The 14,212-nt window shown below is 62.7% G+C and overlaps 1 protein-coding gene across 3 annotated transcripts in view; it reads left to right on the top strand.

Moving 5' to 3' along the window:
- Positions 1-407: 407 nt before the first annotated feature.
- MYRF (myelin regulatory factor) overlaps positions 408-14,212 on the top strand; it is a gene marked incomplete at both ends in the record, with an annotated part of 29,908 nt that continues 16,103 nt past the window's right edge. For 2 of the 3 annotated variants that reach the window (XM_084253068.1, XM_084253067.1), the window contains 3 exons: positions 408-453; positions 12,231-12,318; positions 12,521-12,784. In XM_084253068.1, the coding sequence (XP_084109194.1) occupies positions 408-453; positions 12,231-12,318; positions 12,521-12,784 (398 nt within the window). Of the gene's footprint in view, positions 454-3,071; positions 3,091-12,230; positions 12,319-12,520; positions 12,785-14,212 lie in introns of those variants that run through there. The other variant, XM_084253069.1, reaches the window with a different exon arrangement.

The raw sequence follows: 14,212 nt of genomic DNA, 5'->3' as shown, positions 1-14,212 counted from the left end.
CCCAGCCCAGCCCCAGCCCCAGCCCCCGGCCACCGGCCACCGGCCACCGGCCACCGGCCACCAGCCACCGGCCACCGGCCACCGGCGGCGGCTGGCCCCGCGCCCGCCCCTCTCCGCAGCGAGGCCGCCCGCGGAGCCCCAGCCCCGGCCCAGCCGGGCCTCCCGGGGGGCCGAGCCCGGAGCGGGGCGGCGCGCGGGCCGGCCGGCAGGGGGCGCCGTGCGCGGCGGCGGGCGGGGCTCCGGGGCGGGCGGGGGCCGGGCCAGCCGCGCGGGGGGCGAGCTCCGCGGCGGGCCGAGCGGGACGGCGGCCGGAGCCGAGCCGGGACTGTCGCGCGGGCCGCGCCGGCGATGCCGCGCCCCCGGGCCGGGCTGTAGCGGGGCCGGGCGAGCGCGCCGGGCGGCCAGACATGGAGGTGGTGGACGAGACCGAGGCGCTGCAGCGCTTCTTTGAAGGTGAGGGGTGCGGGGTGCGGGGCTGGGGGCGGCGGGGCCCCCCTCGGGCGCTGGGACACCCCCGCGATCGCCGGGCACTGGGACCTCCGACTGAGACCCCCCAGCTCAGAAGGCCCCCTCGCTGCGCCCCTCCAGTGGGCGGCCTCCCTCCGAGACCTGGGAGTCCCCGCTGAAGTTGGGCGCCCCCCCACCCCAGCCCCGAACACAACTTCCCGGGAGCTGTGTTTCCTTTCATACCCGGGCCTCCCTCATGCCTTCTGGGACCTGCAGTCCCCCCTATGTTCTGACCCCTCGCCCCAGGTCCAGAGTCTGGGGACCTTCTGCTCTGCTTCCTTGAACCTCATCCAGACCCAGACCCCTGTGAGGACCAGATGGTCCACGCCTCCTGATGCCTGCGCCCCAGCCCCTACTCTCAGAGATTAGGACCCCCACTAGGGACCCCTGCCCCCCTGTACCTTTCATGTTGGCCCCCCCCCAGCCTGACTTGGGGAGCTGGGTCCTGCCTGCTGTGCTCCCTGAGCCTAGGACCTCCTTTGAGATGCAACCCCCTTCAGAGCTGCCACTACCTTGTCAAGGCTGCGCCCTGGCGTGCGGATCCCCTGGAGGCAGCCAGGAGCCCCTCTGCAATGTTCTTCCTGTAGCTGGATCCCCCCCACCCCCTCCGAGGGCTGGAAGCTTCTTGTAGTTGACATCTCTGCTGCCAGCCACCTTCGTGCCGAGACCCTTCCAAAGCTATGCCCCGAATCTGCCAGCAGAGCTGTGTCCCCCACACCTATCCTGGAGCTGGACCCCTCACCCCCTCACCTTAACCCCCGGGACCTCCCCAGAACTGGAATCTGCCCACAATATTTCCTTCTCCCCCACCCCTGGTTTTGGAGGTCTGCTCCCAGAGCAATGCAGCTCCCCTCCCCTTTTCCTGAGTAGCCCCTGCCCCTCCTGAGGGCTGTCCCCGTCCCCCCAATCTGAAGGATGGGCCAGTGCGCAAGTGGGGGGGGGCAAAGGTGCAGGCTGACCTGTCCCAGGTCCTCGGCTCCTCAGACCTGAGTGGAGCATCTAGCCTGGTCCTCTGGCCCCTTTGTCCCCCTCTTTACCAACTTGGGGAGCTCAAAGCCTGCCTGTGCCCTCCCCAGCCCCCTAGTATAGTCTGCGCCTCGAGGCCTGGGGAACGCAGAGCAAAATGATCCAGAGCCTTCCCAAGCGTGATCCTGCCCTTGGGGGTGGCGATGGTCCAGGGCAGTGTGCTGGGGTTCTTGGGTGTGGGGCAGGGAATTGGAGGCCAGGTTCAAGCCCAGCGCCCACATTTTGGAGTCCCATAAGGGAGCGAAGAAGGCCTTCCTGTGCCTCAGTTCCTCCCTTTTTTGTGATTGGGGCCAGGAGCCCTTGTCCACTCCTGCTTAGTGAGCTGCCTAGGTAAGGGCATCCCCAAGCCTCGGGATATGAACACCGCAGTAGCCCCAGGCCCCCAGAAATCAAGTCTGGACTGGATCAGATGGTTGACCTGGGAGTAGAAGGGCTTTTGGAGGCTCCTAGGCAACCCCCGTCCATCCCATGGGCTCATTCTCCCCAGGCACTGTTTGTTCACCCCGCAGGAGGCACAGAGGAGCTTTATGGGGGGCGAGGGGACCTGAGGAGGTAGGAAGGGGGCACTAGTCCTTGTTTGGGGGGCACTGTTTTCTGGTGCCTTGAGCCTACCAGACATCCCGGAGGACCCACAGGTCAAGCCCCCTTGCTTCCTGCAGATACCCCACGCCCCCTCCTCCAGGACCCTGGGCCCCCTGTGAGGGTGGGCCTGCCTGGCCTGGGCTCCCTTCTGCTGAGCCAAGCTCTCCCTCCTGGCCGTGGGTGGGGGGTGGGGGCTGACGCCACAGCTCAGCCATGCGCTGCTCCCTCCAGAGAGATAAGAGGAGACTCAAGAATGTCTGTGGGGAGCAGGGGCGGGGTGTGGGGCTGCCTGCCTCTCCCGAGGGAGCTGGGTCTGGGAAAGTGTTCCCCAAGCCCAGATTTGGGGGGTGGGAGACCTGGATGCTGAGGGCCAGGGGCGCTGGGGCCATTTGGCCCCTGGGAGGGAGTCAGGTGGGCTGTGGGGCGTGGGGGACCAGTGTGGCTGGCTGTAGGGAGCACCCCGGAAGGCCGGGCCCGCGTGTGTTCCTGAGAATAGGGTGGGAAGCGTGCTTTGTGGTGTGGACGACTTCCTGCCCTTGTAGGAGCAACAGGCGCTTTTTGACTCAGGACAGGGGACCCCTGAATTGTCATCCTGGTCCCCCGCTTGGCCTTGGTCACTGCCTCTGAACAGGGGCACAGGGCGAGGGTCTATGCTTTGGGCTGTGGGCTTGCAGATGGGAAAGGGCTTCGCTGAAGGAACAGGGACACACGGAGGCCCCTCTCCTGGCAGGGCCACCCCAAGGCACGCCAGCGCAGGTCCTGGGCCTGCCTGTGCGGTGGCCTGGGACGGTGGGCCAGGGGCTAAGGCGCTTTGGATCTCGGGTGGGAGGCAGGTAGGGCAGTCCTCGAGGCTGGCACAGCCAGGTCCCCGTGACCTCCCAGTTAATCCTCCAGAGGGAAGCCATGCCTCCCAGACTGGCGGGCACAGGCCTGCAGAGAGGGGCTCTCCGCACAGGATGCACTGGCTCCCAGCAGGTAACTGGATCACGGTGCAGGTGGCTCTGGCACCAGGCAGCATCAGGGGATCCTGAGGACCTCAGCGGCGACCGTGAGGCTTGGCCGCAGAGAGCTTTGTGACCCTGTGCGGAGCTCCTGCGCTCTGGGCTGCTTTTCTTTTCTTTTCTTTTTTTATTTATGCATGCATACAAGAACTGGGGTACAGGCCAGAGGTGCCGGGGGGGGGGGGTGAGAGGATTCACCAAAGACAGAGTGGGAAGCAGAACAGGCATATCCACTGAAATCCACTGCTGAGGGGAGCAGCGGGCGAGACAGGAGAGGTCTGCTGCGCCATGTGGGCTGCTCCCTGGCCGGGGATCCAACTCGTGCTGCAGAGGCTGCGGATTGCCCCGTAGTGCGGTGCTTAACCACTTGCGCCACCAGGGAGGCCCCTGGGCTGCTTTTCTTCCCTGCAGGGCAGGAGGGGGTGGCAGAGAAGGTCTTTTCTCCCAGACACAGAAGCAGGATGTTTTAAATTTTAAAGCATGCAGGGGAGGGTGTTGTCCGGGGGCATGTGGGGCTTGAGTGACTAGCCAGCGCCCCCAGAAAGCAGGTGAGTGTGGAGGAATCTTGACAGACTGAGAGAAACTGCTGACTTCCAGAAAGTGCTGCACAGGTTGGGGAACCTGCACTCAGACCCCAGAACCTCATCAGGCCCCTGGTGGAAAGCAGGGTTTCGCCCTTTCTATACCTCACCTGGGCTGGCTACTTCCCTGCAACCCCACGTCCCCCCCAGCTAGTCAGCGGCTCCCCCAGGGTAGGGCCTTTCACTGTGATCTTCCCAAGAGGACCTGTACCATGGACACAGATACAGGCTCCCCACAGCTGGGCTCCCCACAGCCCCCGAGGGCACCAGGATGTGGCTTGAAGCTACCTTTCCTGCACCTCCCCGATAGGGGTGGGGAAGGCTGGCATGGACCCCTGGCGTTAAGACTGCTCCGGAGAAGTTGTCAGGCAGAGTGAGCCAGGGCTGACCCCAGCCCCACCCCTGCTCTCTCCCCTGCCAGCAGGGCCTGGAGGCAGGGGCCTGCTTCTCTGCCCCCTGAGGGCAGAAGGCCCAGAAATCACTGACCACTGGAGGAGAAGACGTCCACCCAACAGGAGTCCGACTGAGCTGGGGTGTGGGGGTGGCATGGTGCCTCGTCTCAGCCTGTCTACAGTGTGCCCAGGCGTAAATAGAAGGCGGGAGGCAGCCAAACCCCAGACTCCCAAGGAAATGAGATGGTTCTACCCATAGCCCCCCAACGCCCAGTCCCAGTTCGTCTACCTGATGGCAGCCCCACCTCCCAGGTGTCCAGAGGGAGGGCAGCGCGGGGTGTCTGACTCATCCCATGTCCTGGACACCCAGCACAGGGCCACCCCAACAGGGTGGGGGGGAGGAAATGCTCTCAGGTTCAATGGAGGCAACAATGGCTATGAGAACAGGGGCCGGGGTGGGGGTTGGGGGTGGGGTGCACCCCAGGAAGCCAGCTCTCTGGGAGGGCCTGGGGTCAGTGCAGGGGAGAGGAACAGGAATGGGCTGTTTCCAGCCTGCGGGTCTCAAGGCCTGTCCTGAGTCGGGGCAGAGTGCCCCTGGGGGTCTCAGCTAGAGCCAAGCATGGTGTTGCGGGAGGGGGAATGACAGGACACTCTGGGGACCTGGCCCCCCACTCCCTCACTCTTCAGAGCTTACGGGAGGTGGGGGGGGGGGCAGGTGCCTAGCAGCAGAGGCTGCTGGGAAATAGCCCAGCAGAGCTGCTGATTGGCTACAGCGCTTGGACTTTACCCTCCAGATAAGCTCTGGGGAGCAGAAATCATTAACTGAATGGTTAACCTGGTGTGTGGGGGGGACCCGCCCCACCCAGGCCGCCTGCCCTTCCTTTCTACTTTCTTCCTGCTTGCAGCCCAGCTCCCTCCTCTGGGCCTCAGTTTCCCTCACAGCCCAGGGTGCTGGGGTGGGTGGGGGCCTCCTCTCCCTCCAGGAGTTCTCCAGCCCCTGCAGCTTTTGGGTGCCCGTGGCCTGTGGCTGCGGGCGGGGGACATCCTCTAGGAACTGGCTGCCCGTCCGTTCCCAGCTCTGCTGCTCCCCAAGCCCACCTCCTGGCCTTGGCCCTGCTCTGCTTCGCTCCTCGCCTCTGCTGGCAAGTGGGAATGTGGCTGTGGTCCCGGGGCTCGCCTCTCAGGCTTCCGGGGGGGAAACAGCGCCTAGTGCGGGTCGCCCTCCCTAAGCGTCAGCCAGGCTGGCGATTCCCATCCCGCGGGGCTTGTGCAGCCCCGTTGGGCAGGCTCACAGTGGGTGCTGTGCTCCCCACTTTGAGCATTTACTGGTCCATAGAGAAAGTTGAGCCTCAGACTTGGCCTGGGACCCGTGGCTGGGGCTGGGTACCTTGGGAAAGCCCCTCACCCGCCCTGAGCTGCCTGGCCAGGCATGAGGGGCGTCTCCAGCCCTGTGGGGTGAGCTCTGTCTCGGGACCCTCCAGGTGGGCCTGCCCCACCCTGCACCTCAGAGATGCGGAACTTGGGCCGGGGCCAGCAGGCCAGGGGGATGGGGCTTGACTGTCCTTTGTCTTTGCTTGCCACACCCAGGCCAGGGGTATTGGCCTATGTCATCTCCTGGGAGTACTGGGGCTGCCAGGAAGCGTGGGTGGTGTCCCCTTGTTTCTGAAAGAGGAGTGCTGAGGCAGGACAGGGAGGTGAGGGCGGCCGCAGCAGAGCTGAACGGGGTCCCCAGCCTTCCAGCCTGCAGCCCATCACAGCCAGAGCAGCCTGGCTTGGGGCCAGGAAGGCGCCTCTCCTTGCTTCTGAGGGTCCGGATCCACCACCAATGGCTGTGCTGGGTGACTTTGTTCGACCCCTGACCTCTCTGGGCTGCAGAGCCCTCAGGGTGTCAAGTTTGCGGGATGTAAGCAGTGAGACCTCGAGACGCTTAGGCCTGGAGTAGGAGGGTGAGGAAGGACAATCTCCGGGTGGGGGAGAGGACAGTTGGGTCCAGACCCCCACTGGCCTGGACTGTGACGGGGAACTCCACAGCATCCTGTCCTGCCCCTGTGTCCAGGCTAAAGTGGCCAGAAAATTCTCCCTCCGTCTGACCTGGATCCCTCCAGTCTCTGTCTCTCCACTGCGGAGTCTGGGGTTCCCACCTACCTTGGAGCCTTCCCTCACACCCCTCTTCATCTTCTCAGTCCCCGAGTCTCATTTCTCCCTCCTGTGTTACTCCCCATTTCCTGTCCTGCTAGCTTGGAGACAGTGTGGGGGGCGCGGGGGGTGCTGTCTTTGGTAGGGGACTCCACGGTCTATGGAACAGTTTGCTCGGTTGGATCTGGCTCCGGCTGGAGCCGATGAGGAGATGTGTTGGCCTGCGTCATTCATGAGCATTTATGTGCACATGTAGACACGTGCCTGAGGCGTGTTGGGATACATGCACACATGTGCTTTTGCCTCAGGGCCTTTGCACTGGCACCTCTTCACCTGGGATGTGTTTTCGCAGAAAGCCACGTGGCTCACCTGCTTCATATGTTGCCTTAGGGAGGCCGTCCCTGATCACCTTATTTAAAATTGCAATTCATTCCCTGGTCCTCTGGCACCCCACCCCACCCCTCTTTTTCTTCTCCAAGGTATTTGTCACCTTCCAGAATGGCGTGGATTTTACCCATCTCTTTTGTCATCTGAGTCTTCTCCTCAAATGTCAGCTCCGTGTGGGCAGGAGGTTTTGTCTGTTTTGTTTATTGCTGGATCCCCAGGGCCTTACACTGTGTCTGACACATAGTAGTAGCTCAATAAAAAATTGAATGACTGAATGAATGAGCGAGCACATGTGGAGCAGGCTAGTGTGTGTCAGTATGGGAGGATACGCTGTGTGTACATGTGTTTGTATGTACACGATCACCCATGTGTTGGTGGATGTATGCCTGGGGTGTGCCCGCATATACACGTGCATTGGGACGGGCTGGTATGTGAACACAATGGCAGACAATGGTAACCCTGGTGGACACCTGCCCTTGTCCCCACTTCTCCCATCCTAGTGCCTGTGGGTACAGACTGAGTACACCAGGTGGGAGCTAACTTTACCCTGTAGAGTCTGGGCTGGGGACTCCCCCAAGCAATGGGGACCTCCCTAGAGACCAATGTGGGTTCCCTCCTATGAGCATGTGATAGCTGCTGGCCTCTGTTCTTTTGCACGTAACTTGGGAGCACTTGAAACTGACAGCTCAGCCTTATGATCAACTGGACAAGGTGGCATCCATGTGGGACTTTGGGAGGACAAAGTTGTCACCCAGGGTGGCTGAAGATCCCTGGAGGAGATGGGTCCTTGTGGGAGGGATGCTGGATTCTGTTGCATTTTGTCAAGAAGTTGAGAGGGAACAAAAACCACTCTGGCTTTGATCTGTGAACCTGATGGGCAGTGACTCAAGAGCCACATCCTCATCAGTTGACCCAACACTAACTGGGAATTGGATGCAGAGAGGCAAGAGTAGCTTGCAAACCAAGCATCTGACCTAAAGGCATGTTGAGTGAGGAGACGGTAGCCACAAGTTAAAGCCTGAAGCAAGGACAGCTAACAATTATATTAATCAAAGATCATATTAGTAAAGAGAAAAAAAATCCAAACCAAAGGAGGTAAAAGCCCACTGTGTCCCATCCTAGAGTGAACTGCTTTGGAACATGTTGATTAGCTTTGTAATATAGGGGTGCTCTGTGACTGGGGTGATGGCAGAGGGGCTGCTGGGCCAGGCAGGCCATCACAGAAGGTTGATTCACTGGAGGATGGCTAGAGCTGAGGCCTGGAGGCTAGACTGTGTTGTGCATGTGCCAGTGAGCTGGTCATGCTCTAGAGAGACTCAGGAGAAGGTTTGGAGGCCCCCAGAGCAGGAATGCAATAAGGCATGGGTGGAGGCTTGGGGGCAAGAAGTGGGAGTCCCCAGAGAAATAGAAACAGAGCAGTTAACACTGGCTGAGGAATGGCCTCCCAGGCCAGGTGCTTTCCCACCACCCACTGAAGACTCACAGCCACCCAGGGTGCAGGGATTCCTGCTCTACTTGACAGAGAGGGAAGCCGGGGTGCAGCGAGGTAAGGTCACTTGCAGAGGGCCATATAGCAGTGAAGTAGGGGTCCCACCTTAGCAGCTGGACCTCTTTGACCTCAGGTGTCCCTTAGGGCCTCATGGGGGTGCTAAGGTAGGCAGTGCCTGACCACACCTGCCTGAAACCAGGGTACCCCTCAGATTCAGATGCCTGGGGAGGACAGGCTTGGGCCCTGTGCCCTGTCAGCCCCAGGTTCAGATCAACGAGCCCTGGCCAGCCTCCTGAGGCCTTGGCCTGCCCTGCCGATGGCCACGTGGCCGATGGGATTTCCGCCATGTTTGGGGCATGAATTGACAAGTGCCCCATTGACGGGCAGGGGGTGTGTGGGCAGGGCACAAGCCTCCCACTGTGCCGCGTCCCCACCCTCCCCCCGTTCTCCAGGACAATGACCGAGACTCAGCCAGTGGCCACAGCTGGTGGGGAGGGGGGTGCATGAGCACAAGGAGGGGGCTGGGAGGGGCCACCTGGGCTCGCACTCATCCTCGTCCCACACCTGGCCTGTGTCCCCTGGGCGCCTCTCCTGCCCAGCAGGGAGACCTTAACAGGAGACAGGGGGAGGGGAGGGACCTTCCTTCCCACAGCCCAGACCCAGCCTGCCTGGGAAGGCCGAGTCTGGCCGCTGTTCGATGACAGGTGATACAGGGCCTGGTAGTGAGGAGCAGCGGGGAGCACAGCTCAGCAGGTGGGGGCAGTACCTGGTGGGGCCCTTCCAACCCAGACCCCAACCACCGCAAGCCTGGCGGAAGTCCCCAGACACAGGCCTCACTCCGGTGCCCCCCTTTGCCTCTTTGCGCATTCATTCCATGAGCATTTACTGCATGCCTACTGCATGCTTAGACGCTTATGTCCCAGAGGAACAGAACAGGGCAGGGCCCCTAATGTAAGCTACGGCACCGCCCTTACGCTTCCTGAGTCTCAGTTTCCTCACCTGTAAAATGGAGAACCAGAAAACTCCTGTCCTGGGGGGCTGTTCCAACAGTTCCGTCCATGTGGGCCAAGTGTGTGCGTGCAGCCAGCCGGGTGCAGTGACTGCCGGGGGGGTTGGGGGGAGTGACGGGCTGCGACAGATGCCCACGGGCCCGTGAGACCTGTGCTAGGAGAGCAGAGAGCGTGCAGGGGGCGGGAGAGGGAGGAGAGGAAGCGGGTGCCGTGCACTCAAGAGGATGGGCCGTCTGAGTGGGACCCACACTTCTGACGAGACCTACAGCGTGAACAGGAACCGTCTTCGTGCAGCAGAGGCAAGGACAGGTGCCAAGGCCCTGGTGTGCGAGGGGCGGTCTCTCTGGCTGGCCCCGAAGAGTTGTCGGGGGAGCTGGGGCGGGAGAAGAGGTAGTGCTGAGAGGTTGTGCTGAGAGGTCGTTGAAAGATCTCGGGGAAGGACAGGGCTGCTGGTTTGTGATCTTGTGGTGCCCTTTTCTGGTTGGGGACGTTGGTCTTGAGGACCAGCATGAGACAGGCTTAGCGCCTACCTGGCAGGTATCTGTGGTCCTGATGCAGTGAAGCAGCGGGGGAAGAGGGCGCCCCAAATATGCCCAGAGGGCCCTGCCTTCTCCTCACTTCTAGGGGCTCTTCTCCAGCCGCAGGAATCCCTTGGCTCTCAAAAGCCCTCACTCCCACCCTGTGCTCCCAGACTGTTGGGTTGGAAAGCCCCCAGGCAGTTTGCAGGGCACCTGGGGGTGGCCGTCCCCCGTAGATTGCCCGTGGGGACACGAGGCCGGCCTCTAGGGCTCCCAGAGAAGAGCGTGTAGGGTCAGTGTCCCTTAAGAGGCCCTCCAGGTCCCCTCACCTCACGCCCCCACGGCCCTACCCCCCCCTACCCTGCCCTAGTGGTTCCCCACCCCCGCCCTCCTCCACCCTCCGGTGCTCCCGGCCCCTGGCACGGAGGGTCTCTCCTCCCCCTACCACATCTGGTTCTCATTAGGGTCTCCCAGGATGCCTCCGCCTGAGGCCCCCCTATTCCGGGGGGAGGTGGGCAGGAGGATTAGGGGTGATTAGGAGGGCTCCTGGCCAGGGGAGGAGGCGGAGGAAGGGAGGAGGGCAGGAGGAGCCGCCCTGTTATAAATAGCAACACCGTGAACCATCACCCCATCATTCACTGTGGATTCCAAGTTCAGTCTCAAAAACCTGCAACTTCAGCAGCCAGGGTGGGCGTGACGCTGCAGTACCCCCTCCCTCCCCTTCCCCCGGCTTGACCCTCCCTCAGGAACCCCAGACCCAGCCGCTGGGGCAGCCCAGGATGGGGAGGCTCGGCAGCCACCTCCCCATCTCCCCTTCGCAGCCAGCCCTTGCTGGGGTGCCTGGAGCAGAGACTTGATCTCTTGGGGCAAAGGGGGTGACCTTAGTCAGGCCAAGTTTCCTGGGTGACAGGGAGGTAAACCAGAGAGCTCTTAGGAGAGTGCCGGGCTGGTGGGCACTCAGTCCCCAGCAGCCATTACAGGCTGGGAGGAGTCCGGGTCATTCTGCCTATAAATGCCTGTAGTCGTGTGCTTGGCTCCGGAAGTCCCTGGCACACAGTAGGCACTCAATAAATGGGCCCTTCATGTAATTGGGGTGGGAGCTGGAGTGGAGATGGGTGCCCTGGAACCCCGGGCAGGCAGAGTGTCACTCCTGGCTTGAGAACTCTTGTCCAGGCCGCACAGGGCCCAGCGGGCTCGGTGGGTGCCCCCTGTTCCCGCTGGGTGAGGGCGGGGGGCCGCAGGAGGCTGTCGCAGGCAGCGCGTGACTCCTAGGAGGGCTTAGCCACACATTAATCACCTAAGCGGGGCTCAGCATTCTTGAAATGCCGGCCAGGGCCAGGAAGGGGCCTGGGATGGGGGCTCCTGAGGACCCCAGGCTCTAGGGACTGCCACTCCCTTGGCTGAGCACCCACCAGGCTGGACACTTCCCATACCCGAAAACGACCTGGAACGTGTTAGCTGTTCATGTTCCCATTTTACTAATGAGGTGACTGAGGCTCAGAGAGGGTTTGTCACCTGCCCAAGGTCACACAGCAGGAGTGCCCCAGCCAGGTCTGGGCTCCACAGGGGAGGAGCAGGAGGTGCGAACCCCAGATGTGTGGTTCCGGGGGTCTGCGGGAGGGGTGCCTCCTGCCTCAGTGGGGCTAGCCAGCCTAGGTCAGCGGCGTGGGTGGGGCCGTCCTCTATTATCGGGGTTGACGCATCTCTCACGTCAGCCCCCTTATCACCCCACCCGCCGGCTCCCCCCCTGCAAGGTGACCCGGGGAGGGGAGAGGCCAGCGCCTCCCCCTCTCCTCCCCTCTCGATGCCCAAATGCGCTGGGTACTTTGCTGGGAGACGATTGGGGCTGGGGCCAACTGGGAGGGCCAGGAGAGGGCGGGGCGGAGGCGCCAGCTGAGGCCATCCTCTCCGCCTGTGGCCAGGGCAAGCCCTCGGCTCTCTGGGCCCTTTCTTCCTCTGAAAACCTGTGCTAGGCACCCCATCCCCTGCTATGGGGGTGAAGGGAAGATCCAAGAATGGGCTGCTCTGAGCACCCCTGATTTTGTGATCCTGCTCCCTCTCTATCTGCACCTGGGGCCTGTGGTATAGAAGGCTCCCCCAGGCCCCTGGGCCCCCCAGGGTGTACGTTCAGCCCAGTCCAGCCACATGCTCCCATGTGTCCATGAGCCATCTGGGACCCCCAGGGCAGGAGAGTCATGGGGTCTGGGTCCAAGTCACTGGGGGTGATGGGCAGCCACGAGGCTCCCAACTCAATAAAATGCCTTACTTGCACCTCACAGCACCCCAAGGATATGTGTTCATGTCAGGAGGCTAAAAGGGGATACCGAGGTGCAAGAGGGTACTGTCTGTGCCAGATCTGCACTCGGGGCCCCGCCCCTCGGGGACTGGACTGGGGGAGCAACCTCAGTGTTCCTGGATGGGGTCAGTGTGGACGCTGAAGGGCTCCCCAACCTGCATGCACAGGGGGAGGACCTGCGGGCATATGTGTGGGACAGCCTGGTCTGGGGAAGGATGGAGGGATGGAGGTCTGGGCCCCAGACCCCAAGGCCTAGGAGTCCAGAGGAGCGGCCCCTCCTCAAGCTAGGCCCCTCTGCCCTGCAGGCCATGACATCAACGGTGCCCTGGAACCTTCCAGCATAGACACCAGCATTCTGGAGGAGTACATCAGCAAGGAGGATGCCTCCGACCTGTGAGTGCCCCCACCGCCTCGGCCCCACCCAGCCCCTCGGCCCCCACCCTTCACCTGGGCGGTGTGATGTGGCCCCACCGCTGAAGGCCGCTCCCCCTCCCTTTGCAGCCCTGACCCCTCTGCAACTCCACCCTGCCCTGCGGATGGGGACCTGGGGCGGCTGGGGTCCCAGTGGCCACTGAGCCTCCTCCCTTCTCCGCAGCTGCTTCCCTGACATCTCTGCTCCAGCCAGTGCGGCCTCCTACCCCCACGGGCAGCCAGCGATCCCCGGCTCCAGTGGGGTCCACCACCTGAGCCCCCCTGGGGGTGGACCCTCCCCAGGGCGCCATGGGCCCCTCCCACCCCCGAGCTACAGCGCCCCGCTCAACTGCAACAACAACAACGGCATGGGTGCCATGCCCAAGCCCTTCCTGGGGGGTGCAGGGCCTCCCATCAAGGCGGAGCCCAAGGCTCCCTATGCCCCAGGGTGAGTGAGGGCCCGGAGTGCGGGAGGGGGTGGGCGCAGGGGGCAGGCAGGGTGCGGGGGCAGTGACCGTGGGCCTGGGGCTGGCTGAGGCCTAGCAGTGGGAAGGGCCAGGTGCCAGGGCTGCCCTGTGGGGAGGTGAGGATGGGTCAGACTGGGGCCCGGCCGAGGAGGGGACCGGCTTTCTCCTGAGGCAGTGGACAGCCACCCAGGGTTCTGGGCCGGGGAGTGATGAGGGCTGGCGTGAGTGCTAGAAAAATCTGAGTGTTGTGTAGAGAGTGGACAGGAGGGGGCTGTTTACCTGCACGGAACACCGACACATACGTGCACACACAGGGCACGCATGTGCATACACGGCATGCACATCCCCTCCCTGCGCCATGCCAGCTGCTCCACCACTCTCCACCGTGGCCACAGGGCGCAGGCTAAGGAGCCCACACCGGCAGCCTGACTCAAGGTTCAGCATGGGCCTGGCTGTGACCAAAGATTGGGGACACCAAGTCAGGGGGAGAGGCAAGGAGCAAGGATGGCCTGCTAGCTTCTGCAGGGGGGCTCAGAGGACGTTCTGGGCCCACCAGCCTGGGGCGGGAGCTGGTGATCCCATCTCAGCACGGAGGAATATTCAGGGTGGAGCGTGATGCTGTTCAGATAACCCGGCTCCATCTTGGCTCCCCCACTCCCCAGCCTTCTGCCTCAGCAACCCACAAGCCTCCAGGGCCTCAGCATCTTGCATGTAAAGTGGGCTACTTAGGAGGACAGAGGAAGCCAGCTAGGGGTGCCAGGGCGAGCCTTGGCTGCGGGAGGCAGACAGCTGCTGGGGGTGAGGGGCTGTCCCTAAGCCACAGACCCCAGGGGCAAGGCAGTTGGAAGTCACAGAACTTCAGGACATGTGTGTGCCTGCCGCGGCCCGATGCTGTTCCACAAGCCTCATCAACCCTCCCCAGGGACCCTCTCTGGGAACCCCAAAACTGGCCTTTGAGGAAAGCTCTGCTACCCCTCACAGCAGGATCTGACAGACATGCAGAGGCCATTTCTCAGAGAGACTGAAAGGGTCATGTGGGGACCCTGGCCCTGAGAGCTGCCGCCCTCACCCTCGTTCTGGGGTACAGGGACCAGCCCATAGCTCCCTTGGTGGGTGCTGCTGTCTAGTTGGGAGGGAGTGTATTCATCAGTAACCCGCAGAGCCGAGGAATAATGAACACGGTGAGGAGTTACAAGGAAGGCACGCAGGGGCCTCTGGACTTAGGGCATTTGATTGTGGGGACCTGAATGGGTGAAAGACCTTGACCCACTAGGGACCCCAAGATCACTGGCAGGGAAGTGCAGGTTGCAGGTGGAGCCGGTGGAGGGAGCTGGAGACACCAGGCGGCCCTCAGGCCTGGCGGCCCAGCAGGGATTGGGGCCCAGCACTTTTTTCTGACTCGGCCTGCG

Source organism: Talpa europaea, assembly GCF_964194135.1.
Source record: "Talpa europaea genome assembly, chromosome: 1".
NCBI classification, from domain to species: Eukaryota; Metazoa; Chordata; class Mammalia; order Eulipotyphla; family Talpidae; genus Talpa; species Talpa europaea.
The sequence above is the reverse complement of the archived record's forward strand: the minus strand, read 5'-3'. Positions and strand labels throughout refer to the sequence as shown.